Genomic DNA, 25,588 nt, shown 5'->3' on the forward strand with positions numbered 1-25,588 from the left:
AAGCCATGGAGGCCCACATGAAGGCAGAGGCCCTGAGCTCTATGTGTTCATCGGTTTGTTGGTGCTGGATTTCCAAAGGAATGAAAGAAGTAGGAGGCAATGTGGCTTATGACAACACAGTTATGAAGAGATTCTGCCTGACGAATTACCTGCTCATTTTCCCTATAGGATTCCTAGTTAATGATGTTCAGTTGGTTTCTAAATCTCACCTGAACTAGAAAATAAGGCCACTTGGGTTTGAATGTGCCGTTTTCATTTCCCTTCAGAAGAGGCCTCTTCTCAGACAACTCTCCCAAGTCATCCCATTGAGAAAGCCATCATCATACAACTGGGAACTCTGCTTACTTTTTTCCATGAGCTAGTGCAGACGGCTCTGCCATCGGGCAGCTGTGTGGAAACCTTGTTAAAGGACCTTTGCAAGATGTACACCATCCTCACAGCACTTGTCAGATACGTGAGTATTGGAGAACCGGTCATCACCCCCATCCTGCCCCACCTAGCAGGCCACTACCCACTGCTGCAGAAAGCCCCTGTGCTGAGCTCTCGCCTGCATCTCTGCAAGTCATGGTTCCATCAGGAGGTGGCAGGTGTCTCCACCGGCCTGGAAAAAACAGTTGATGGCATAATTCTAAATCTGTTTTTAGAGGCCCTTATTTCCTTTGCATATTAAGTATGTGGCATCCAGTTGAGAGTGCAGCTATAGAGGAGTTCCTGTTGGTGGCTCTTCAGGTTAAGAACCCGACTAGTATCCATGAGGATGTGGGTTCGATCCCTGGCCTCACTCAGTGAGTTAAGGATCTGGCTGAGATCTGGTGTGGCTGTGGCATGAGCCGGCAGCTGCAGCTCCAATTTGCAGTTCCCAGACCCCTAGCCTGGGAACTTCCATATGCTGCAGGTATGGTCCTAAAAAGACCAAAACAAGCAAACAAAAACAGATTTAATTTGATATTTAATCTGATATTTAATCAGAATTTAATTGGATTCCAGTTGCACAAAAAATTAGGCTATTTCAAAGCAGTCTGGGCACTGAAAAGGTGTTTGTTCCTTTAACAGGAAGGTGTTATGCCTTGCAGGTCAGGTAACTAGGGCAGGGAGTAAGTTTATTTTTAAAAAATTCAAAGCATACGTACCCTTGAGTTTAGGTTACTGCTTCTTAGAATCTATTAACAGAAACTTTCTTTGTACTTGGCAATATTTTATTTTCAACAGACATCCAAAGAGTGTTAAGAACCTGGTGATTTAGTTCTGACTCTAGTGATGATTTGCATCAAATACTTAGACACAGACAACCCAAGAAAGATGCTGGACCACCTTACACCATATACCCAAACAGCAGTGCAGCTATTTCTGTAAAGCTGCAGCTCTGGCTGTGTGGTGTGGCCATTAAGCTTCTGTGGTAGAAATACTGAGAACCTTCAAAATTGACACCTTTTTTTTTTAAGGAAAAATAGCAAAGTCATTGGTTTAAAGCAATAAACTGCACAAGTCAGAAACAGGAGCCCTTTGTCGCCTTCTGTCTGGGAAGCTTTTGAAGCTTAGAGGAGGGAGAAGAGGAATCCTTAAGTCTAGGATTTTCCGTGAATATGGTAGCTTGTTTTATTTTCCCTCTCCCCTTAGCAGTAAGTCACACTCCATTTGCTCAGAGTCACCTACCTATGGTTTCATGGGACATTTATATAAGTCATGCCAATCTTGGAACCTCTTATTAGTATCTCCAGGTGTGTCAGCGGTCTGGAGGAATTCCGAAAAATATGGAAAAGCTGGTGAGTTGAGAATGCCTTTCCTAGGAATGGGGGAAACATCTTATTCCTACAGTTACATTGGTTTCCTTCTCCTTTGCTGCAGGTGAAGCTCTCAGGTTCACATCTGACCCCTCTGTGCTATTCTTTCATTTCCTACATGCAGGTAAGTGAGTCAGAGCCTGCATCAAAATGTATCTTCAAGTAAGAACGGACCCCTCACATTCCCAGGCGACGGCCAGGCCACTTGAGCTGAGCATACATGAAGTTTGTTCCCTGTTTACCATAAGCCAGAGGTGCCCATTTGAGAACAAGCCAAGGCAGGAGGAAATCTTTATATATATAAAACAAATGAAAGTTTGATTTAGAGAAAGAACACATTTGATGTTTGCACTTGGAGCCGGGAAGAAACAAGCATGCTTGGGTTCAGCGAGCTGGTTTATTTCTGGATGATTCCACATCCATGTCATCGGGTATCTTTTGGGGATGTGAGTGAAGCTGCAGCGAGCATAGCGAGGACGAATGAAGTGACGCACGGATGGTGCTTCACACAACACCAGGCAAGCGTCTCTACCTGTCACCTCTTCTAGTAAGATGAATGTAGTCTCACAGCAGCGTTTCCCAGACTGAGCTCTGGAATGTTCTGCCAAATGGTAATGTTAGTTATTTAAAAAGCCAAGGACAGATAGCAAGTTAAGAGGCAAAGTTGTGACCCAAACCCGGGTACTTTGACTCTGCAACAGGGGTCAGCAAATTTTCTCTGCAAAGGACTAGATGGTAAGCGCGTTTAGGTTTTGCAGGTCATATAGTTGGTGTCATGACTAAACTCTGTTGTTGAAAGTAGCCATGGTCAGTATACAAATGAATGAGCTTGGCTGTGTTCAGTAGCAGTTTTCTTTTGGGGGAGAGGAGGGGGCCATGGCATACAGCAGCGTAATGTGGGAGCTCAGCTAGGGATTGAACCCCGGCTACAGCAGTGAAAGTGCCGAGTCCTAACCACTACGCCACCAGGGAACTCCCAAAACTTTTTTTCAAAACAAGCAGTTTGGCTGGATTTGGCCTATAGGTTGTAGTTACCCAACCCCTCTGCTCTAGGATCATACTTGATTCTTGCTGACATGTAAAATGGAAGGTTTTGGGGTTTTGCGTTCGACCCAGGTCTCAAGCATTTGCTTCTACATATCACCAGGCACCTTCTAGACTATTTTTTCCTATATTACGCAAAAACCTGGATATTTCTCCCCTTCTCTATCCATACTTGACTTAGAGCCATACTTGACAAGTCAGCTGATCCACAGGCATTTTTTCTTTGTGAGAGAGCCCATGGTTCCATTAACTCCAACTTTTATCTAGAAGTCTGGGTTGCATTTGCCAATCTTTCAGATCTATTTATTCTCTCGTAGCCCCTTCTTTTTTTCCCATAGTCTTGGATCTTAATAGGAAGAAAGCAATGAAAGCCATTGCTCAAAACTGTCTACCTTTAAGAGATGCTTCTCTCCTGGCTGCAGTTTAGTCCTGCCTGAACCAGCAGAAATGGGCAGTAGATGGGGTTGATTTGGTGAGTTTCGGTGAGGGCCCATCTTGGGTACAACCTTTAGGAAGACGGCTCACTTCTCATTTGTTCACAGTTCTATGGCTGCTTCTCTGCCCCTCCTTTAAAAAGTCTTTACCCTCTACCCTGCCTTCCAAGGCCAAGAATAGGTTTCTTCAGACCAGCCTCTCTGGGGTTCCTGCATTTTCTTATTTTCCAGAACATGCCGTGTGGACCATGTTCCTGCCTCTCACGTGGCACCAGTAAAATAATTTCTCCATTTGCAAGTCTATTTTTCTTTTACTTGGAGCCTGACATGTTCCATTCTTTGAGAGTGTAGAACTCCCCTTCAGGAAGAAGGTTCCTCTCTGTGTACCTTACACTTGGGTAGTTTTTCTCCCCTGTTTCTCCTGATTCATGTCTCAGTTCTCTTCTGCCTCATCAGAATCCTGTACCTCTTGGTTCCTTTCTCTAGGAGCTCTTTATTCTCTGGGAAACAAGTGTTCCTGTGACCTTTAAACCCCCCTGGAGCACATAACCACTTGTCATGTAGGACAGATGGCTCCGGGAACAGCCTCTCCAGCGTCCTCTCCTCTAGGCACCCTTTAGCTAACTCCCCAGTAGGGAAACCCCTATTCCTGCTACCACCTTGCCAGCCCCCACTTTCCCAGCCCTTCTGTGCCTCGCTGTGCCCTGGGCTGGCTGCTATAATAGTGGTTCACTTTCATGTGCCAATGCGAAGAGCAAGACTGTAAACCTCCCAACAACAAAAACTACAAAGATACTATCTGGGGATTATGGAGTGTCACAGGATGTCCCCACCTTCCAGCATCTGCTGCAGGACAGTCTCTTCACTCAGACTTTGTAGTCACCTTACTAGAAAATTGCCACTGGACTGCAGAAAAATCTTCAGGAATGAGAGAATTTGTTGTTATTTCTTTAGAACAAGAAGAGTAAAAGCCTAAAACATACGGGAGAAAAGAAGGAGAAAGCCGCTGCGGGTGCCTCGGCCGTGGTAAGCCGCTGCCGGTGGTCACTCGGGTGTGACTGCGGGAGCCTGCAGGGGGACTGGGCTACGGGAAAGAGGCCCCAGGCTATGTGGTCCATTTATACCAAATGTCCAGAGAAGGCAGATCTCAAAAGGCAGATTCGTGGTTGCCTAGACTGGGGAGTGGGGTGGCAGTGGGTTGTTGGAAAAACTGCAAAGGTGCCTGCCAGGATGGGTACAGGGTTTCTTTGAGGGGGGAAGATGTGAAAATGATCGAAAATTGATTATGGTGATGGTTGTACAACTCTCTCAATGAACTGTACAATGTAAATGGGTAAATTGTATGGTATGTGAATTGTATCTCAGTAAAGCTGGGAGAAAAATATTTCTGTATGGCTGCTTCCTTAGCTCATGGAATTTATGTTCAGATGGCACATCTTTTTTCCTCTGAACGAAAAAACATATGCTTTATTCACAAAGTATCAGAAAGTCTTGAGCTCTTTCTTTAAAAATAGAGATAGCTTAGGGATGACCACTGGGGAAGAAGTGGTTTTACGGACAGTGAGTGCGTGCCAGGGTGTGAAGGGTTGGGCGGCTGCAGGAAGTGGGTTGTCTGGTGCACTGCAGACACACTTTAATGCAACAATTCCTCCTCTAGGATATAGAATTTGCAAAGACGTATGTATAGAATAGTCCTAGCAATGTTGTAAGTAAAAGTGAAATACTGGGAAAACTAAGATACCCACTAATAGAGGACTGGCTGAAAGGACTTGGAGTACATTTCTACCATAGAATACTATGCAGACATGAAAAAGTACAAACCTAAATGTTCAGACATAGAATTCTCTCCAAAGGAGTTCCCACTGTGGCTCAATGGAAACAAATCTAACTAGTATCCATGAGGATGCAGGTTCAATCCCTGGCCTCACTCTTGGGCTAAGGATCCAAGATTGCTGTGAGCTGTGGTGTAGACCAGCAGCTGTAGCTCTGATTCAGCTGCTAGCCTGGGAATCATCCTATGCTGCGGGTGTGGCCCTAAAAAGCAAAAAAATATAAATAAATAAATAGAAACATGTCTGTATGCCTAAAAAGGGATCTACAAATTAAAATTCGAGAGAAAAGAGATTTATCCTGGCAGTGAAGATGAATATGAGACCAGAGAGAGGAAACAGCTCATTGCTGTAAGAATGTTAAGTCAGAGAGGCAACCAAGTATATACAAATCGTCCTTCCCTCAGCCAGTCTCTAGGTAATATTTAGGAAATATACATGGGAGGGTTCGTTGCCGTCTCCAATGGCATGTAGGTCTCTTAATGGTTAAATTGTCTGAACAGTCTTAATTACTCATATTTAAGTAAAACTGCATTTGAATGGATTAGCTTTTCCCCAAAGCCGTGAGCCACATCTGCTATGGACAGTTCAGAGGACTTCAAAAAATCCCTAAACCCAAAATTTAGGTCTTCTCTTCTTTGCTCTATAGGCCAGAGTTCTTCGGGAAACCAAGCCAATCCCTAATCTCATCTTTGCCATTGAACAGTATGAAAAATTTCTCATCCACCTTTCTAAGAGATCCAAGGTAAACATACTCTTGTTGTTTTCTACCGATTGCATTTGCCTCTTGTGAGGACCTGGCAAACTGAAACAGCATGACTGTAGTGGAAAAAAACCTAGTTCTGTTTCTTCGCTGTTTCTGATCTCATGGCCTGAAGCCTACCATTCATGCAAGGAAACTGATGGAAAAGAAAGTTAGCCCTTTGGCGTTCCTGTTGTGACTCTGCTGGTTAAGAACCCAACTAGTATCCATGAGGATGCGGTTCAATCCCAGGCCACACAGTGGGCTGAGGATCCAGCATTGCTGCAAGCTGCTGCGTAAGTTGCAGACGTGGCTCAGATCTGGTGTTGCTGTGGCTGTGGTGCAGGCTGGCAGCTGTGGCTCCAATTCGACCCCTAGTCTGGGAATTTCCATATGCTGCAGGTACGGCCCTAAAAGGCCAAAAAAAAAAAAAAAAAAGGCTCTTTAGGCAGGTACTGCAGGGTTTGTTGGAGATGGCCTAGGCCTTCATGGGCAGGGTCAGTCGTCAGTCGGTAGGAAAACGTGCCTGTGTTCATGATCCTATCACAGGTGAACCTGATGCAGCACATAAAGCTCAGCACCTCCCGAGACTTCAAGATCAAAGGGAACATCCTGGACATGGTTCTTCGAGAGGATGAGGATGAAAATGAAGAGGTCAGTGCCTGCTTCTGACTGGAGTGCAGTTAGCCCCAGCTACCCTTCCCAGCTGGTTATTAGCAGCTGCTCTGTGAACATCCAGATTAATGGAGGGGCAGTGACCACAAGGAAAGGGCCAGAAAGCCGTCAAAGGTGACGACACTGAGGAGTGTCAAGAGAGGTGTTGTGAAGGCTGAACCTTGATGCCCAGGCTTGAGTACACTGTGGGTAGACATTTCCAGAAAGAAGGGGATGAAAACGAGGTCTTACTGTGGGTCTTCCCTCTGGGATCTTTTGAACCATTGGAAAATTAGGAGCCCAAGCCCTGTGGCTCAGAAACTGTTTTACTTCCTCTCTACCCCACCCTCATTCAAAGTAGGGCCCCCCTGTCATCACTCAGGTGGTCATGACAGTTTCTTATCCTCCTTTCTCCTCTGCTGAGACTAAAGGGAGCAGAGCAGCCGTCTAGCACACTGTGAGCCCTGCAGCATCTCGGACGCAGGTGTTTCCTTACCTAGAGTTTCCATCACCTGTCTGTACAGAAAAGGAGGAGCAGATCAGTGCTCCATTCCATTTCAAAGTGGAAGTTCACATAAAACATCCTCAGTTTGCTAGCATTTCACAACCAGAACCTACATTCTTTAATTTACACTCCAGGTCGTAAAGCACCTGGCCCCACCCTTCCCTCTGCTCCTGGGCACCTGAGTTCAGGGGAGTCTAGCATTTTGAGGCCCCTTCTCTGCCTGCCTGTCCCCGTTTATCTATCCCTCCAGGTCAAACAGTCCAAAGGAAAGGGGTCACCACCACCTTCCTCTTTTGCCGAGGTCCCCCCATCTCCAGCCTAACTACCTGCCACGAGTGGGAGAGGGGCGAGAGCATGACTCACACAGGCTTTGATGAGAAGATAAAGGATTTCTGTTTTTATTTCCACAGCCTTTGAGCAGGTTGATCACATTAGAGCATGACCTCTCTCCCTTCTAGGGCACCTCATCAGAGCATGAGGGACAGAACAAAGAACCAGCCAAGAAGAAAAGGAGAAAAGAAATGAAATGCCTGAGTTAATGGGAACTTTGGGGCTTCTGCTTGCTTTTTACCCAATAAGCAAAAACGCCCCCTTGTCCTACAGCCTGCACCAAGGTTGGCATCTTGGTTCTGAACCCACTGAACTCAACTGCACCTTCAGTTGGAGGCAGTCGTTCTTGGCAGGTCCCACTACTGAAAAAGGACCGGCCTAAGGCCAGCCATTCTGCCAAAAGCACAGCTGAAAGCCTGAGTTTAGAGCCTGCACTGCCCCAATGAAGCTCCACGGGAGCAAATTCAGAGCCTCCAGGCAGAGCTATGGTCCAGGCTGGCTTCGTTTTTCCAAGGAGCCTTTGGTGAGTTCAATTATCTGGTAAATATCCAGTGCTTCACCTGGAAAACAGTGCAAATTTGTTAGGATGCTTTCTCAACACTATGCTCAGAGCTAAGTGAGAAGAGGAGCATCATGTTAAAAAGGATGGAAGTGCTCAGAGAGGTTGCCAGGCATGGTAACGGTACATGTGGGAGGGTCTGCTTTCTTCTGGTACACGTTTGTTCTATATACATTTTAAATAGAAACTTTGTGATTTACTTGTTGGACACTGAAAGCACCATTTTTTAATGTAAGTTTGCACTTTGACTTTATACAATAAATCTTAAAGTATTTCTGTTGTAATTGAAGAGGAAAGAGAATAGATGGGAGAACAGCTTGCCAGAAACACATCCCTTTGTGTTTGGACGTCATGTTCACCTTAGACCCAGGACACGTTAGAAACGGATCACACCCTCTGGTGCCCCAGGCCTCTTGTTGTTCAAGACTACTTTCTAGTCAGCCTCATGGCCTACACGTAACAAGGAACAAACATGTTGTGCTCACCCTGGGGAATCCCGTATCTCTTTTCCATCCCAGTTGGGTTGGAAGGGGTTTTACAATCCATGGTCACTTCCTTCCTGAGGCACTGGTCAATGTCAACTGCACTGAAAAAGGCGACTGACTGGGGCAAGTCATTCAGACCCAGCTTGTAGGCAAACATGCACCTGAAAGAGAACCAATCTCCTCTCAGTCACGTCCCTGTCATGAGCAGAGAAATGACCCGGTATCCCTTCCAGCAGAGCCTCCCTGCACCCAACTTGTGTGTTCACTTAGTGAAGAAGGCTGACAGGCCAGCATTGCCTTCCATCCAGCAGCCAGATGCCTCCCACTGTGACACTAACATGCAGTTATAGACTCAAAACACACCTTTTTTCCAGCTTGGTACACTGTATTGATATAAAGAATTTCTTTCAATTATTGGGCCAGAGTTTGAATTTATGAGGCCTTTTGTTATCTTTATTAAAACCTTACTTACCCATTAATCAGGACAGATCAACATGAAACTGTAATATCATCTAGTTCAATTGTACAAACTAAGAATACAAGAAAATACAACTAAATATAAAAAAGTATAGAATATTATTAAAATCACATTTGAGTTTCCCCATGAACAATGGTTTCTCTTCTGCTGGTAAACAGAATAACAAACTCTTGGCACTTAAGAATTAGCGGTTACACATTAAGGAAAATATCTCAATTTCCTATGACTTGAGAAACTGAGATAAAAGGTGGAACATCTATTTGTGGGAGATGAACATTCAGATCACGCTTAGCCTGGTCTAAGCCCCACACGCCTGGCATAACGGCCAGAGTTACCTGGTCAAGAGGTTGGTGACCTGCAGGGCGAGGGCGGCACGGTAGCGGTCCTCCTCCCGCACCAGGTAGCGAACCTCGTCGTGGATGCTGATGCAGAAGCGCCCATCAATGGCAAATTCCTCGAACAGCCACTTCATGGCCACCAGCATGAGGTGTAAGTAGTCCACAGCTGAGCTTTGCACCACCCAGTTCACGCGGCTGGTCATAAACTGGAGGGAAGGTGGGCACAGGCGAGAAGGCCACACGCCGGTTCATGTCCTGAGTAGGAGGTGGTACAGGCCCTCCCCGTGCCTCCCTCCCCAGGTTCCCAGGGCAGCCAGACAGATACCTCCCCCTGGACAGTGGAGGGCTCCAGGGCTCGGCTGATGCGGCAGCCCAGCACCGGCGTACGTGGCGTGTCGGACGTGGCAATGCTCTCCAGCTTATTGAACATTTCTGACTCTGTGCCCCCTGTCCACGCTCGTTCAGCAACCACCTCCCACTTCTTCCGTCGTGACCTGAGGGACCAGAACAAAGAGAGGACAAGCCTGGTCTTTCAGTGCCTCAGCTAAAAACAAAACATCCCAGCTGTCCTGGAGCCAACCCAGACCCTCCCTCCAGCTTAACACTCAGCAGGCGCTCACTTTCTCGAAGCTTCTCTCTGGATCTTGCGCAGGTCCTGCAGGGAAATCCAGCCGTCCTCGGTCCTGTCCACAGGGAGGTCCAGTTCCCTCACCAGCCACTCGCCCTCATCTGACAGCCGATACCTGGGGGACAGCGTCACAACTGATTCCTGGGGGAAGCCTCCTCTGTGCCAAACCCCAGGCTGGAGGATTCAATACCACCTCCCTCCACTTCCACAACACCCCTGGGGTCATGCTGTCCCTCCAGGCTCAACTTCAGAGGGGGAGAGGCTCAGGCTAAGAAACCTGCTGGGATCACACAGCCAGGGAGAGGCAGAGCCTAGACAAAAACCCAGGATGTTGTGCTACCCCAGTAAAGGACAGACTTGAACACAAAGGTCATTGCCATTACTGTTGCCCTAATGCCTTAGAACCTGTGTTGCTGAGTGACCCCCCAGGTGGCCTGCACTAGTTGAGGAGGCAGCAAGGGCTCCCACCCCAGGCTGGGGGGAGGGCAGACAGAAGGGGCTGCTCTTTGAAGGGGAGAGGCCCGTTAGAGGAGCAGGGGATAGAACACAGGACCAGGCCTGGCTGAGCCCCCAGACTCCCCACTGCCCCCAGACTCCCAACCTCAGCCCAACTTCAGACATCACCAGACTTGTCCCCTAAAGGCTCTGGAGCTATGTCACTCCTCTGCTCAAAGATGCAGGGTCTCAGTCCACACGCCTCTCTGAAGCCTTCAAAGGCGCTCTACAACTAAGGCCCTGCCTCCTTGAGCGCACACTGCCCCCCGCCCCACTGGACAGTGCCGGCCCCCTCTTCAGTTACTACACCATTATGACCTAACTCTTCATCTTTCACCAGGAGATCAGGCTCCCTCCTAGGAGACTCCTAAGGCCCTGAGCACACGAGGTACCATCGGAGGAAGCAAACTGGAGCCCTGGGAAGGCTTCCTCCTCTGCTAACGTCAGTCTAAAACCTCTGGTGTTCCTCAGGCCCTCCCATCAGCAGCCTTTTACTACACCGACCACTTCGGCTCACTCTCGTTCCCTGCAGGCTTATGAGTGCAACCCCCACACTGCTGTTTATTCTGTACAACCAGAGCTACCAACCAGCTGCTGCTGGGTGACAACATAAAAGCACAGCTTTAACCCCATGAGGAAAACTGTTAAGCAAGCAAACATCACAACCCGAAGACAAACCAGCCAGGAGCTAGGTCACAGGGGCCTGGAGGGAGAGGGGCCGGGTGAGGGGTCAGATAATGGGAAGAGATAACCCTGGGGGTCGAAAAAGCCAGCCTGCAGCACTGGGGGTAACTGGATGGGGGTGGCACCCTCACCGGCGGAGGCCCTTGGTGACCGCATACATCTGCTGGGCCTTCTCGGCTGCCTCCTGCCGTGTGAGCCGGTGGTTGAACTGCATCAGCAGGCGCTCCGCAAAGGGCTGCCCCGCCCCATAGATGCGGCCGTAGTTGAAGATCTTTGCGTGCTCACGGCTGATGCCCACCGTGGCAGCTGTCTTACTGTGCAGGTCGGTGCCCCTGCTCTTCCTGCCCTGCAGTGTCATCCACCCAAAGGCCGTGCAACCTGGAGGGCAGGGCAGGGGTGAACGAGGCGACTTCAGAACCCCACCCAGCGAGGCTTCAGGCTGCCTCCACTCCAGCCCTGGCTCCTGCTCACCGTGCATGCCGGCAAAATGGGCATCTCCAAGCACAGCTGCGATCCACAGTTCCTGAGAGTCCACGTCAGCCCCCACAAGGACGTAGCCAGGCGGGGCCTGCACCATGGCCTTCAGCTCACTGCCCACACGGTCAGGCTGCCAGAAGAGTGAGGTCAGGCCCTCAGGGAGACTCCTCCCACCCAGGCCTGGACTCCAGTCACCATTCGAGACTGCACGCTGGGCCCTTCCCAGGGGAATGGTTTTAGGGAATGCCAGGGAGCACTGCCCCAAAGGCCACAATTCCAGGGCTGGCCACCCGGCAGCAGTGTGGGTGACAGGTGAAGAGGCCCTGCTCCACGCCTGACTCTATGCCCAGCCCCTCTAGGCCCACAATAGCTGTGTTTATCATGCCTTGTCAACAGCTGGCCGGGAGCAGGTGCCTAGAACATGTCTGCTGAAGAAATGGGTAAGCTGTGAAGCTAGACTTGAACTCGAATTGAGTCCTGCCTGACCCAGATCTTAGGTCCCTTTCTGTGCTCCTCAGAGTAAAAGCCCTGTGCGACTCCAATTTCTAGACACACAGGAGAGGAAGGGCAGGACCAGAGGTACAGAGGGCACATACCCGGGCATTGCTGGCAGTAAGCCACGTGGGCTCCACCGCACGTCGGGTGATGGTGCCAGCGGTCACCACCTGCGGCAGGATGGCCCCGTAGCGGCCTTCCTCATCAAAGGCTGGATGCCTGGTGGGGGGTGGGGGTGAGAAGAACGTGAGTCTCAGCAGCAGCTTGCTCTGGTCCCGGGACCGGCCCCACTCGGTTTTCCTACCACCACAACCACAGGCTGGCCATACCTGGTCACAGCACGGGGCAGAGCTGACCTGGGCAGCCACACCACCATCTGGGAGCTGTGGGGACAGAGAGGTTGCTCAGCACAGCCGTGAGGAGAAGAATCCATTCCCCGTCACCACACGGCTCTCCTCAGCCCAGCTTGCGTGGCCTCAGCCCTTCTGACTCGGGTTGGGCCCTGATGCAGCCAAGGCCTGAGTGCCAGCATTAACCACCCAGTAAAATAAGGCATCTGGGAACTGGCCAGGTGTCTGAGGCAGCTTCTGCCCCTATCCTGGCATGTCCAGGAGGCATCCGACATCAGTCCTGCCACCACCACCTCTTTCATGCTCAGGACAGACTTCACCAGCTTGTCAGAAGCGTGTGCTGCCGGCAGCCACAACTGCCCTGAAATCAGCCTTCAATCCATTTGCCAGGACCTGGCACCGGCCCCCAACAGAGCTTACAGTCTGGCAGCCCTCCACAGGAGGGGCCACTGAGGCCCTATGGTAGCACTCTGTATAGAACAGGGAACTGAAGCTGGAGAGGGAAGGAGACTTGCCTGTGGCCCCCTGGCACCAGGACCGCAAGCAGCTGGGCCTCTGGACCACAGCTGGGCCGTCCCTCCAGGGCCGCACGGGCTGTCAGGGGCCCCCTGGGGCTGTGCTAACTGGGCCATGTCTCTGCCCCCACAGTGGCCCACCTGATACGTTTATGGGCATTCCTCCAGAAAGAAATCATTTTGTTGATTTCCAAGGCACGGGGCCCACTGGCGCCCCCTGGGCCAGCCTGCAGGGTGCCGTCCTCCATCTTGGGCAGGAAGTCTTTGGCAAAGGGGCTGCCCACATTGTAGCTGTTCCCATCCTGAGAAGAACAGAGGGAGTAGGGCTGGAGGCACATGGCAGACCCCCAGCTGGGGAGCCAGTGTTCTGCACACCCGGGCTCTGCTGACACACACAAACACACACACAGAAACCTGGTTCCCTTCACAGGAACAGCCCTCAGTCAACAGACCCCATCATGTACCAGATGTAGTGCCAACACCCGACGTGCCCAATGTCACTTAAGTCCACCACCAGGCCCCTCACCACCCAATTTTCAGAAGGAAAACAAGGGCTCAGAGAGACGGCAACCTGGATCTGAGATCACACTCCGCCCCACTACCACCGGCACTCCTGTGAAAAGGCGCTCTCCGAGTGAGTCATGGGGGTTACTGTGTGCCTGGGGCACAGCGAGGACACTGTGGAACACGGTGACACACAAACCGGGACACGTACCTTATGAGGCAACTTGAAGAACCAGCAGCCGGGGACATCCACCTCGTTGTAAGGCCCATTGCCATGGTGATGAGCTGGCCGGCTGGCTTGGGGGCTGCCCGTAGCAGTCTGTGGGGGCCACACACCCACATCAGGCCCTGCTCCAGCACCTGCATTCAGCGAGGGCCATGGGGGGCGGGAAACGGGCCTGAAACGGCGAGCAGGGAGACGACGGGACGGCCACGAGGCCCCAGGCTTCCTCCCAGGCCTCCAACAAAGGCAAGGAGCACCTGTCACCCAGCCCCCCAACCCAAAACCGTGGGAACTCCATGGAGGGAAAGAGCGACATGGGTGCAAGGGGGAGACCTGCCACCCAGCACCCACCCAGAGGACCCTGAGCAGGCGCCCCGCTCACCAGAGCTGGGGGTTGACCCGGATCTGCCGCTCGCAGCTTCTCCACCGTGGCCTCAGCCTCCACTTCTAAGCAGCCCAGTTCTTCCACCTGGATGGGCCCAGGTCCCAAGGGGATGAAGCAGGGGGCTAAGTCAGCCCAAGTCCACCAGCCCCTCCCTCCAACATACAGACGGCCCAGGACGGCCGTGGTGAGCAGCCTGGCACGTCCAGTCTCCCCCAACCCCACCGCTGCCCCTCGGGCCTCACCGTCTGCCACACGGTGCCACTGTCGGTGAGCAGGAACTCCTCAGCCAGGCCTGCCTCCTGCAGCTCCGGCTGCTGCCTGCCCTGCTCAAGACAGTGCTTCCTGTACAGGGACTCGATGGCTCTGTGCAGAGAACAGCAGCCGCTGAGTACGGGGTGTCCCTGCAGGCCAGGTAGCTCGCTGGGACCTTCCACGATCCCCGTTTTTTGTCCTCAGAATCAGCTCTGAGGCACCCATGGATAGCACTTTTCTTAGTTCACAGACAGGGGGACAAATTGAAGATGATAGCACACGGGTGGCAGGGTGGGTTTCGAGGCCTGGGCCGACTCGAATCTAAGCATCTCTCACCCAGAGCCACTGCCGCCTCAGGAAAAACTCCAGCAAAGCGGGGTCAGGTCAGGGCCAGACCTGCCCCCCTCCCCACAGGCTGCCCTCAACCCGCTGTCCATCCTTCAGCTCAAAAGGGCAGGCGGATCCCTGTCCCTCTGCCCATAGGCCCCATGCAGGGGGGTCACGCTGCCCCGCAGAGCCAGGATTCTCAATTCTGGGCTACCTGAGGAGCGCTAGGGCTTCTCCACAACCCCCGCCTGTCAAAGCTCAAGGGCTGAGATCTCAGACAAGAAACTCATCTCCCTAGGCCTTTGTTTTGCCAACTCTAAAAGGAAGACCATGGGGTTCCCGTCGTAGAGCAGCGGAAACGAATCCGACTAGGAACCATGAGGTTGCAGGTTTGATCCCTGGCCTTGCTCAGTGGGTTAAGGATCTAGCGTTGCCGTGAGCTGTGGTGTAGGTCGCAGACGTGGCTCGGATCTGGCGTGGCTGTGGCTCTGGAGTAGGCCAGTGGCTACAGCTGATTAGACCCCTAGCCTGGGAACTTCAATATGCCGCAGGTGCAGCTCTAAAAGGACCAAAAGACAAAAAGACAAAAATAAATAAATAAATAATAAAAAATTTTTTTTAAATAAAAGGAAGACCAGCATCCTGCCTCATGGGGCTGCTTAGGGAGCAGACAAGAGGAGTACTGTAAAAGGTTCATACCCAAGACATAGCGCTCAATAGCTTATACTCAAAAAGACGGGCACAGGGAGTTCCCATCATGGCCCAGTGAAAATGAATCTGACTAGTATCCATGAGGACATGGGTTCGATCCCTGGCCTCGCTCAGTGGATTAACTGCCGTGAACTGTGGTGCAGATCACAGACATGGCTCGGATCCCAGGTTGCTGTGGCTGTGGTATAGGCTGGCAGCTGTGATTCCGATTCAACCCCTAGCCTGGGAACCTCCATATGCCATGGGTGCGGCCCTAAAAAGACCAAAACGGGGGGGGGGGGGGGCAGGGCACAACATCCCCCCTTGTCACTTCCAACAGCCCTCCCTCTCCAGGTTCCTGTGAAGGAAACTGGCCCACCCACACCAAGCTCCCTGTTCGCCTGAGCTGAGTCTCTCCAGCAAGGGGAGGGGATTCCTAGAATGGAGCCACTTGCTCCTGAGCCAGCGCCTTACGTGTAGGGACAGGGCACTGCTGTTGATGCTGGGGCCATGCCCGGCACCTTGGCCAGGTTGTCCCGCCGCCCAGGCACCAGGTACCCCCAGCCGTGCTGCTCTGAGTAGTGCAGAGGGAAGCCGTCCCAAGTCAGTGCCATGAGCTTCGGCGTGATGCGCATCTGGAGACTGAGGAGACTGGGGCCCGGCGTCCATGCGGGGTCATCCAGCCGGGGGCAGAGCTTCCGATACCACCTGCACCCCCAAAGAGAGCAGTGTCATGGGGGGGGGCACCAAGGGGACACGACACAATGGTGACGATGACCGTGTGATGGCAAGGAAGGCACTGTCTCCTGTGACTGCGCCCCACCCACTCTCTGGGACGCCAAAGCCTTCTGTATGACCTCAGCCTACAGTCACATCCCCTCCTCTTGGGATGCAGCCAGGAACCCCACGGAATCCAAGAGAATTCAAATATCCCAAAAGGAAAAAGCCTATGTCAGCGTCCCTGTTCTGCTCAGAAGCCAGGACACACAAACACAGCCCAGGGCTGCGCTTCTCCTAAGCTCCTCTTTATGCAGGGAAACTGACCAGAGGAGCCCATGTGCCCTCCTACCTGCTCTGCAGACGCACCAGGGTCTTCAGAGCTCTGACTTGCACGTGCTGCTCACCAGAGTCAACACAAGGCTGAGGCAAGTGAGGCGCTCAGCGCACAAGAACTGGCACCCTGCTGTGCACACTGGCTGCCCCTACTTTCTCATCTCTGCCACCCTCTGGGGTCTGAAGGGTCACCTCCTCAAGGAAGCCACCCTGGATTTCCCCAGGCAGAGTTAGGTACTGCCTTAGCACTGATCACTCTTCTGTCTCATCATGGATATAAATACCAGTGGCTCTGGCTGGTCTGCACAACCAACTCCTCCCAGGGAGCAGCTACTGGAAAGGAGTTAACGGCCCTATTTGTAACCTCGGTGACTTCTGTGAGGCCCAGCACACAGCAGTTGCTTAGGGCGCTTGTACTAAGTCAGTCAAATGACCCAGAGCTCAGAGAAAACTAGTGAGAGCAGGACTAGAAGACGGCAGGGACAAAAGGTGCAGGTCAGGGAGGGCCCATCTGTACACCAACCCTGCGCTGGGGCCCAGAATAGGCATGTCCCAGAGGGAAGGGAGCGCCAAGGGAGGCCTGTGGACCTGCTGGGTGACAGGGCTCACCCTGGGTGTCCAGGAAGGTGCTGGAGCCGCTTGGGCAGGAGCTCCGTGGTCCCCCTCAGCTGCTCCAAGCGGGTGCGGGCCATGACATCTTGCTGAAACTCCTCCTCCTCGCTGGGGGGGCCGGGGTCTGCACAGGGGCAGGAGAGAGGGGGATGATCAGGACCAGGGAGGGATCTTGCAGGTGACCGACTCACCTCTGGAAGGCTGGAGGGACCCAGGACCCTCCCAGGACCCACTCCTGCACCCCTCCTGCCATATTCCCTACCTTCCTGTTCCTTGGGATCACCTGGGGCCCCAGCCCCCTCGATGGGCAACTCGCTGGCTGTGGCCGGCTCCTTCCTCTTCAGCTTCTTTGCCTTCTTTTGCTTAAACTCCTGCAGGTCCCACTCCAGGTCCCAGAGCCAGGGATCTTCCTTGTACCTGCACAGCCAGTCCCCCAGGGCAGGCTAAGGCCAAGCCCAAGGCCAGCACTCCCACCTGCCTGTCCCCTGCAGGGATCCTGCCACCCAAGGCCTGGCTACCTCTCTCCCGAGAGCAGCTGGCAGGCATCGTTGGCCAGGTCCATCAGCGACTTCTTCATCTCCCGCTGGAGCTCCTCGTAGGTGCTCTGGGCCTCCGCCAGGTAACGCTCCCAGTTTTGGTTGACAGGCAGGTAGGAGACGCCCATCTCCAACATGCCAGCCAGAGTCACTGGGTGGGGACACCTTGAGGACAAGCACCAGGGCTGCCATAAATGACCACAAGAGGCCAGGCTTTGGCCTAATCCTGGAGCCAAGCTGCCAAGCCTCAACCCAAGCACCCACGTGTCAGAGAGACAGGGGATTAAGCCCCACTCTACCACCTCCCAGCCGAGAGCCCTGGGTGAGCACTGCCTCTCTCTGAGGCCAAGCTGCTTCATCTCTAAGATGCAAACAATGTCATCCTGTCCTCGGGGGTAATGTGGGAATAACAGATCACAAAAACCAAGGAGCTGCCATTTGCCCAGTAACGACTAAGCACCAGGTGCTGTGCTAACATCCCCATACATAGAAGAGACCATACAAAAACCTCACAGCCAGAATAATCAGGGTATTTGGGTGTGTTTCACAGATAAGAACACCAAGGCCCAGACAAACCAAGTAACCTTGGCCAAGGTCAAATGAGCTGGATAGGACAGTCAAGACCAGAACCAGATCTGGCTGACACTTTTGACTCTGACCAACCACATCATAAGACTAATTCACGAGCAAACATGACCAAGACGAAGTGAAGCCCTTAGCACAAGATCTAGGTTCAAAGGGGGCACCTGGCAAACTAGGACCACGCATCTGAAACAAGTACAGCCTCGTCCCCCTCCTACCCAGGGCCTCTGCAGAAACCCCAGAGTCCAAGGCCCAGAAGGCCACCACTGGCCAGAGTGGCTCCCTTTCCCCGCCCAGGAAAGCTAGGGCTCCCGCCTGGTTACAGCAGGCCCAGGGAGCAGGAACCCCAACCCCAGGGGCCCCAGAGGGGCACTTCCTCACCTTTCCAAGAAGAGTGGCAGCTGCTGCTGGAAAACCTCAAAGGTGGCCCACACATCCTGGGCACAGTACCGCATCAGGTCCTGGCACAGGTGACAGGAAGGCGCTGGGTGGGCAGCCGTCCCACTGCCACCGCCAGTCACAGGGTCAGGTCTGGAAGCCACACTCCCCAGGGTCGCTAGGGGTCTGCCAGAGCCCGTGTCCCCAGAGCCCCTCTCCATCGCCATACCTGGAAGTTCTCACGGATGTCCTTCATGTTGCCCTTGACAAACAGCTCACGAGGCTCCTTCTCCAGGGGAGGCCCCCCCACATAGAGGTGGTGTACATCTGCCAGATTATTGACACTGCTGATGTCCAGCCAGTCCCAGGATGAGATCTGGAAGCCAGAGCAAGGAACACAGCAGATGAGCTTGGCCTCAAGCCAGACAGAAGGCCGGTAAGGGGTCCCAATGCCCCCCCGCTCGGTCCCCCAGGGTGTTCTCACCACTGGGCCGTTGGCTTTGCTCTGGGACTTGTGGCCCCGCTGTGGGGGGGTCCGGGCCTTGTGCTTGCCCTGCCTGGCTGCCATCCACAGACTGCGCTGGAAGCTGCTCAGCCCGGAGATGGCCATGTGCATGCTCATGGTGTCCAGGAAGCGCATGCGGGAGCCCTGAGGAGGAGAGGCTGCAGCTCAGCGGCCGGCCCATTGCTGCCACTTTGGTGCTCAGCAACCGGCCCCTCCCAGCACACAGCCTTCACACCCGCTGGTCCCTCCACCTGTGAGGGCCCTGCCCTCTCAAATCCTTGCCACCCACCCCCTCCCTTTGTTTTTTGCTTTTTAGGGCCGCACCCACAGCACATGGACGTTCCCAGGCTAGGGGTCTGTCTAATTAGAGCTAGAGCTGCCGGCCTACACCACAGCTCACGGCAACGCCAGATCCTTAACCCACTGAGCGAGGCCAGGGATCGAACCAGGCTCCTCACAGATACTGGTCCGGTTCATTTCTGCTGCACCACACCAGGAACTGCAAATTGTTGCCACCCTTGAAAGAACAGGCCTGGCTCGGACCCAGCACACAGTCCTTCCCAGCATCTAGCAAGAGCTCTCGGGACCAGAGTGGCCACAAGAGGCCTTCTGAGCTATCAGGCTCGGCCCTCACAGGCTCTGGGGCCCTGGGAGTCTGCGCTTCAGCAGCCCCGCCAAAGCCTAAGGCTGCTCTCACCTGCCCTGCCCTTCTCCAAGGGCACTTTCCAGAGAATTAACAATTGCCATAACCACACACCAGACGTGGTTCTGAGCGTCCGATGTGTGTATTGTTCAAACCGTCCCAGCCACCCTATGAGGCGGTTTCTGCTATTTCCCTCTTTCTACAAGCCAGGACACTGAGGTTCAGGGATGGCTAAGAAACTCAGGCTGCTCACTAACGGGCGAGGCAGAATGAGAAACCAGGCTGCGCGGCCTAGGGCCTCCAAAGACCCACGCGAAGCTCAAAAATGCCACACAGAAATGCAGGCCATTGGCACTCTGTGGCAACTCAGGTCCTGTGCCAGGCACAGCCAAGCGACAGAACAGCTGGGCCTAGGCACACAGGCAAGGCTGCTCAACAGGGGGCCCTGCAGCTACCACAAAGGCGACGGAGGCCTCGGCCTGGAAACGCAGCGCCCTCCCAGCCCCTGAGACAGGCTCTCAGCCCAGAACCTGCATCGGGCCCCGGGACCCATACCTGGATCAGGTACTGCTCCCTGACATGCGCTCGGTCGAAGCAAACGTTGTGCCCCACCACCAACCGCTCCTGCCACTCGCGCTGTGGGGGGCCACTGGCACCAGCAGGGACCTCCAGGGGAATGAGGTCAGCCGGCGACAGCTGGCTGGTCCAAGAGTAACGCTCTTCCACCAGCCGCCGGCTGCACCAGGAATACCTGAGGATAGTAAGAGGCAGGCAGGTTGGGCACGGAGGCCTTAAGGTTCTGCTCCCCAACCCCCACTGCACACCTGCTGCCACATGCAGGTCCTGCACTAGCAGCTGGGGACACACATGAGACCAGGGGGCTGGGCGGGGCCTGAAGGGGCCTGAGTTCAGAGCGGAAGGAATTACAGATGCTTCTTTACTTTTCAACTGCCACAGACAGACAGACAGGGAGCTAAGTGCCACAGGGCCGGGTGTCCCAGCCAGGCGTCCAGCCTGGGCCCCCCAAGGTGTCTGTGAGGTCCAGGGTTCACCAAGTCTGGGCCTGGCCCTGAGGCATCTTAGAACATTCTTGACTCCGCGTGTCTATGAGCACAAAGCAGCCAATGTTCAAAGTGCCAGCAAAGGAGAGAGACAATTATAAGAGAACCCAAAGTGGAATTTTGTAATTCAAAGTGACAAAAAAAAAAAAAAAAGACAAATGCTGCACACACGTATAGGATGACTCATCTGACACCTGGAAAGAATTGGAAGGACAAAGAGCAAATCACACACCTTGAAGGTGTTGTGCCTGTAAGCAACCACCCTCAGTGAGAGACCAGGGAAAGTGCCAGAATGGAGGAAGCATGTGCACACGGGCTAGGAAATACGTGCTGGGCCGGCGGGGGGCAGGGGGACGACGGGGATAGGGCTGACATGGATTCAGGAAAAGGCTGGAGTTGGCTCCAGATCCACCAGGCCAAGTGTGGGGCAATGGCCCTGGAGAAAAGCTGCTTGTGCTCCACAGATCATGCCAAAGGGTCAAAGCCACTCAGTATCAAAGTGAGTGACGAGGCCACATGTGGTGACACAGTGGCCACCACAGCTTTGAGGGAGCCCCCCTGCTCCCCTTACACAGGGGAGGAGGGTTATCTGCCTCAACCCTTATGACAAAAAATTCGTTTCTTCGGGGAAGGGCCTAGCAGCAAGGAAAAAAAAAAAAAAAAAAAAGTTCCCAATTTTAAACCTGATAAACCCTAACTCATACTCCAAATGGTAGGAATACACTCAGGGACTCAAGCTGAAACCTCCTCCCTTTTCAATTCGGCGTGTCAAGGTCCTTAAAAACAACACAGAAGGATGAAGAATGGCAAATACTGGAGGCCAGGGTGATGACAGGGACTTTGGGTGTGATAAAAAGCCAGACTGGGGTCAAGCTCTAGGGCTGCAGCTATGCATGAGAACCACCTTGTTAAATTGACTTGTGATTTAAAAAAAAAAAAAAAAAAAAAAAAAAGAGGCCAAAACACAAACACCTCTGGCAAATTGAAGATGAGTTAGAACCACTGCCATTCATACTGCACTTTCCCTGTGACTCGTCCATCAGCACTGACAGCCTGTGCAATGTCCCTCTGGTCTGATGACCAAAGCCCTGACCAGCAGCCTTGGGGAAGCTGCCCTATGGGCTTCTCCTTCCCAATGGAAACCGCGGCCTGCTCTGGAGCCTCATGTTCCCCAGCCCCATAGCAAGGATGCGCCCAGGGGAAGAGTGGGCTGCTGGCAGGGCCCCATCGGGCACCAACCCACCCCCACCCCACCCCAGCTCCCAGGAAGGCCCCACGCGAGCCCACTCCTCAGCAATGACCTCTGCCGCCAGGCAGACCCAGCAGTGCCCCTGGTACCACTGGCAAGAAATGGAATGAGAATGAGAGGAGGGTGGGAGGGACAGGGAGAGAAAATTGAAAGAGGTGAAAAGTTAGTCGAGGAGAAGGAGGCAACGAAAAGAAAAAGGGGACTTTGGGTAAAGTGGCCCCAAATGACCAAAAGTTCAAAAGACAAGTCCTTCTTGTCACTGGTTCCCTCATTTCCTTTCAGCCACCACAGCCTACTGCATCTCCTCAAATGATGGACAGCATTCCCTCTATTCTGACCATCGAGTTACACAGTAAGCACTGAGAGTCTCATCTTAACTGCAACTAAATCAATGAGGAATCATCTAGTTTTTCTCTTTTCAGCCATTAATGCCTACCTTATCTATTTAGCCATGTTTTCACCATTTTCAACTGCATATTTAACATTTCGCAGCTTTCTTTACAAAGATGTAGCTTCCAATAGGAATAAAGAAACTGCCAACTTTTTTTGCTGGCCATGCCTGAAAGCATTAAGGTTGTAAATAGTATTTTAATCCTGGAATGAAGAATAAAAAAAGGGGAGAAACAGTACTGCCATCATTGTTTGAAAAAGAAACGTGGGTAGCACTTTAGAAAAGTTATTTTAAAAAGGAAAGAGATGGGATATACCTTTGAGGGACCAAAATGCCTGCACCAATGCCTTGGGAGGCTGGGGAAAGGAAACACTGTTTCTCAAATGGGGGGGGGTTGTTACCTGGGGGGAGAGGGGAGGATTTGGAAACACTGAAGGGGGCGGGGTTTAGTCTGGCATTCAAGGGAACAGCTGGGGATGCTAAGCCGTTTTACGCTGCCTGGGACACTACCGCAAAAGGGAGGTTTCTCTTGCTCAAAAGAACCATTAGCATCCCCAGATAGAAACACAGTCCAATGTCTCGGGCCAACTTCTCAGGAAGCCGTAAGGCACCAAATCAAGGTGATCTCAAGTGGTCTCCCAGTCAGTTTCAAGTCCAGCACTCCACTGTGATTCTGTGCAGAGCCCCAGTCACCACCTGACCTTTGCTTGGGTGTCCTTTACCACCCACCTGCCCACCAGAAAGTAAGCTCTGTACAAGCTGGGGTCCAACTTATTTTAGCTCACTGCTGAATCCACAATCCCTGGAAAAGCGCCAGTCAGACACATCGTTGGAGCTCAGCAAATGTTCCCTGAACCAAACTATTAAGCTGGGCCCCCCACGTGTGCTGAAGTCCCCAACCCCAGCCCCTACTCACCAGGCCGAGGGGGATATGGCCACCGCCAATGTGGGGCAAGTTCCCTCTGCCAAGCAGACCTCCACGTCGAACACCAGGGCCCGCTCCTCGGGGATGGCCACGGGTTCGGCCTCCCCCGCGGGGCCGTACCGGGTCCACCCCTCCGCCCAGGCCCAGCTCGAGGGCCGGGGGGGCAGCTGGGCCTGCAAGAGCGAGTTGGCCGCCTCCAGGTAGGGCAGGCTCTGCTTCTGGGCCAGGAGGCGGAAGTGCTGGTCCAGGTTGCCCCCGTAGAGGGGCGGCAGGCGCAGCTCCACGTCCGGCAAGGGCGAGGCCGGCTGCCCCCAGAGCCCGTGCTTCTGCAGGTGCTCGACGCTGCGGCGCACCGCGGCCTCGCCGGGCATCTCCCCGCCGCGCCCGAAGATTTGCTCGTGGAGCCCTCTCGAGAGCATCTGGATGTGCAGTGGGTTGTGCCGCAGCTGCCCGTCCTCCGAGGAGGGCACCTGCGGCGGCTGCGGCGGTGGCTGCCCGTCGCTGGGGACGGGGACGGGGGCGGAGCTGAAGCCCCAACGCCCTGGAGCTGGAACCGGCCCTGGCCCGACGCTGGCGCCGGCCACCTTCCTCCAGAGCAGGCGGCTCATGGTTGGTGCAGGGAGCCCCCCGCTGGGAGTCAGGACACCTGGCTTTGGGCTCCAGCTTGGCAGCTTTTACTGGCGGGAAGACGTGGAGGGAGACACGTCCCGTCTCTCTTTTCCTGTCAGTGAAACGGTCCTGATCATGCCTGCCTTCCACCCAACAAATCCTAAAGGAGATAGACGACAGTGTTAACTTATGAAATGCCCAACACGTGCTACATTAACAACCATCGCTCCTTAAGCACTTGCTGCGTCCCAGGCAGTGTGCCAGGCGCCTTTGGGTACATTTTCTCAGTTAATCATCAGACAACCTTGGGAAGGATCAGTATCCCTCCAGAGGAAAACTGGGGCTCACGTGGGTTCACTGGGGAAGATGAAGGTTAGTGGCTAAGAGCGCAGACTCTGAACAGGTTTGAATCCCGGCTCCGGCTCCTAGGAGACCTATGACCTTGGGCAAGCTTCTTAGGCCCCGGTTCCCGACTCTTTGAAATGGGGTTATGAGTTCTACCAGCCATACAGACTGCTTTTCGGGTGACACAGGGAGACCAGGTCGGGCAGCCCAGCCCTGGGCAAATGCTCGGCTAACGGTGGCTGCCATTACCGTGACCGCCGCAGCCCGAGGCCCTAGCGCCTCTAGAAGCCAGCGCGCGGATTCGAACCCGTCCGGGGAGGCCGCCGTCCCGCGGGGTCCCCACCCACGCCCGGGCCGGGGCCCAGCGGGCCGAAGGAGCCCTGCAGGTGGCGTCGGCAGAGGCCCCCGGCCGCCAGCCCGCCTGAGCCCGGCGGCAGCGCCGCGGTGCGCCCTGGGACGAGCCTCCGCCCAGCTCAAGGCCGCGCTCCCTGCGCCACCGCTCAGCGACCCGACCTCCCCTCAGCGCCGACCCTCCAGAAACCTCAGTCCACCCGGAGCTTCTCAGTCGGCGGCTGCCGACCCCAGGCCAGAGACGCGGCGTCTCCCCTCGCGCGGCCTTTGCAGCCTCGGCGTGGCCTGTAGCTTCCACCCGACCAGTCCGCCTCGTTGGCAGCCGCAACTTCCCGTCTGCGTCCCGCTCGGTCCCGCGGCTACCCCGAGAGGCAGGCGGGAGACTCCCAGTGCGACCAATAGGAGAGTCACAAGTGGACCGGTCCACCCGTGGGGGGGGAATAAGACTTCCGGGTGGGCTCTCCCTACGGAACTCTGGGAATCAAGGTCCAACCTCCCCCGCTCAAGAAGCAGGTGGGTTGGTCCCAGGCAAGCCGGTAGGCGGTAAGAATATAGTTTAGGCTGTCCAAAGAAGAGCAGCAAGCGGGTGGCCGCGTGGCCTAATGGATAAGGCGTCTGACTTCGGATCAGAAGATTGCAGGTTCGAGTCCTGCCGCGGTCGGGAGCTCAGCTACCCTTTTTGATTTGCACCTTCCTAGGAATTTAGCCAGAACCGCACGAGACGCTGTTACCAATTACTACAGTTCACTGACGTCTGGAAACACCCAGATCTGGGGAAGTACGGGTCCCCATCCACCATGCCCCGTACGTCCGTGCGAAATTGCTCTTCTGCGTGGGGAAGCGGCAGTACTCTTCTAACAGGCAACTGCCGTGCGTGTACCTCCACGAAGGTAAAGCTGGGGGGCATCCTAAGTCGAGGCACCGGTTTCAAATCATTAGATGTGTCGGAATGGTGGAGATTGGCACCAGAGGCAGCCCCTTCCTCTCCCCGTCTGGGGCAATTCTGACGGTACAAACGCTACCTTTCGCCGAACCGGAATCTGCAAGCAGGTATTAAGCCCTCGCCCCAGCGCGTCCCGCTGCGCCGGCCCGGGGAGCTGCCCTCCAGTCTTCGCGGTCTCCTGTCCGCGCATCCCGCTGATAA

At 53.8% G+C, this 25,588-nt stretch overlaps 2 protein-coding genes and 1 non-coding gene across 3 annotated transcripts in view; 2 read left to right on the forward strand and 1 right to left on the reverse strand.

Moving 5' to 3' along the window:
- Window positions 1-8,162, forward strand: part of FANCI (FA complementation group I) — a 79,447-nt gene extending 71,285 nt beyond the window's left edge. Inside the window, exons 32-38 of the mRNA XM_047797166.1 lie at window positions 267-454; window positions 1,710-1,763; window positions 1,846-1,905; window positions 4,214-4,285; window positions 5,738-5,833; window positions 6,380-6,484; window positions 7,448-8,162. Coding sequence (XP_047653122.1) covers window positions 267-454; window positions 1,710-1,763; window positions 1,846-1,905; window positions 4,214-4,285; window positions 5,738-5,833; window positions 6,380-6,484; window positions 7,448-7,528 — 656 coding nt within the window. The 3' untranslated portion in view covers window positions 7,529-8,162. The remainder of the gene's footprint in view (window positions 1-266; window positions 455-1,709; window positions 1,764-1,845; window positions 1,906-4,213; window positions 4,286-5,737; window positions 5,834-6,379; window positions 6,485-7,447) is intronic.
- Window positions 7,364-24,831, reverse strand: POLG (DNA polymerase gamma, catalytic subunit). Its single transcript, XM_047797167.1, has 23 exons — window positions 24,635-24,831; window positions 23,131-23,908; window positions 20,069-20,264; window positions 18,850-19,014; window positions 18,595-18,741; window positions 18,369-18,448; window positions 17,388-17,570; window positions 17,132-17,286; window positions 16,867-16,993; window positions 15,679-15,912; window positions 14,178-14,298; window positions 13,933-14,019; window positions 13,539-13,646; window positions 12,965-13,125; window positions 12,288-12,341; window positions 12,060-12,177; window positions 11,458-11,593; window positions 11,118-11,364; window positions 9,800-9,922; window positions 9,505-9,673; window positions 9,177-9,385; window positions 8,364-8,524; window positions 7,364-7,879 (listed from the first exon to the last, which is right to left on the reverse strand). Exons 2-23 carry the CDS (start codon window positions 23,745-23,747, stop codon window positions 7,803-7,805), a joined length of 3,675 nt encoding a protein of 1,224 aa, XP_047653123.1. The 5' UTR covers window positions 23,748-23,908; window positions 24,635-24,831; the 3' UTR covers window positions 7,364-7,802.
- A 201-nt stretch (window positions 24,832-25,032) lies between these two features.
- Window positions 25,033-25,105, forward strand: TRNAR-UCG (transfer RNA arginine (anticodon UCG)). The gene has a single exon. It is a non-coding gene; the product is annotated as a tRNA-Arg (tRNA).
- The last annotated feature ends 483 nt before the right edge of the window (window positions 25,106-25,588 follow it).

Source organism: Phacochoerus africanus, chromosome 9 (assembly GCF_016906955.1).
Source record: "Phacochoerus africanus isolate WHEZ1 chromosome 9, ROS_Pafr_v1, whole genome shotgun sequence".
Lineage (NCBI taxonomy): Eukaryota > Metazoa > Chordata > Mammalia > Artiodactyla > Suidae > Phacochoerus > Phacochoerus africanus.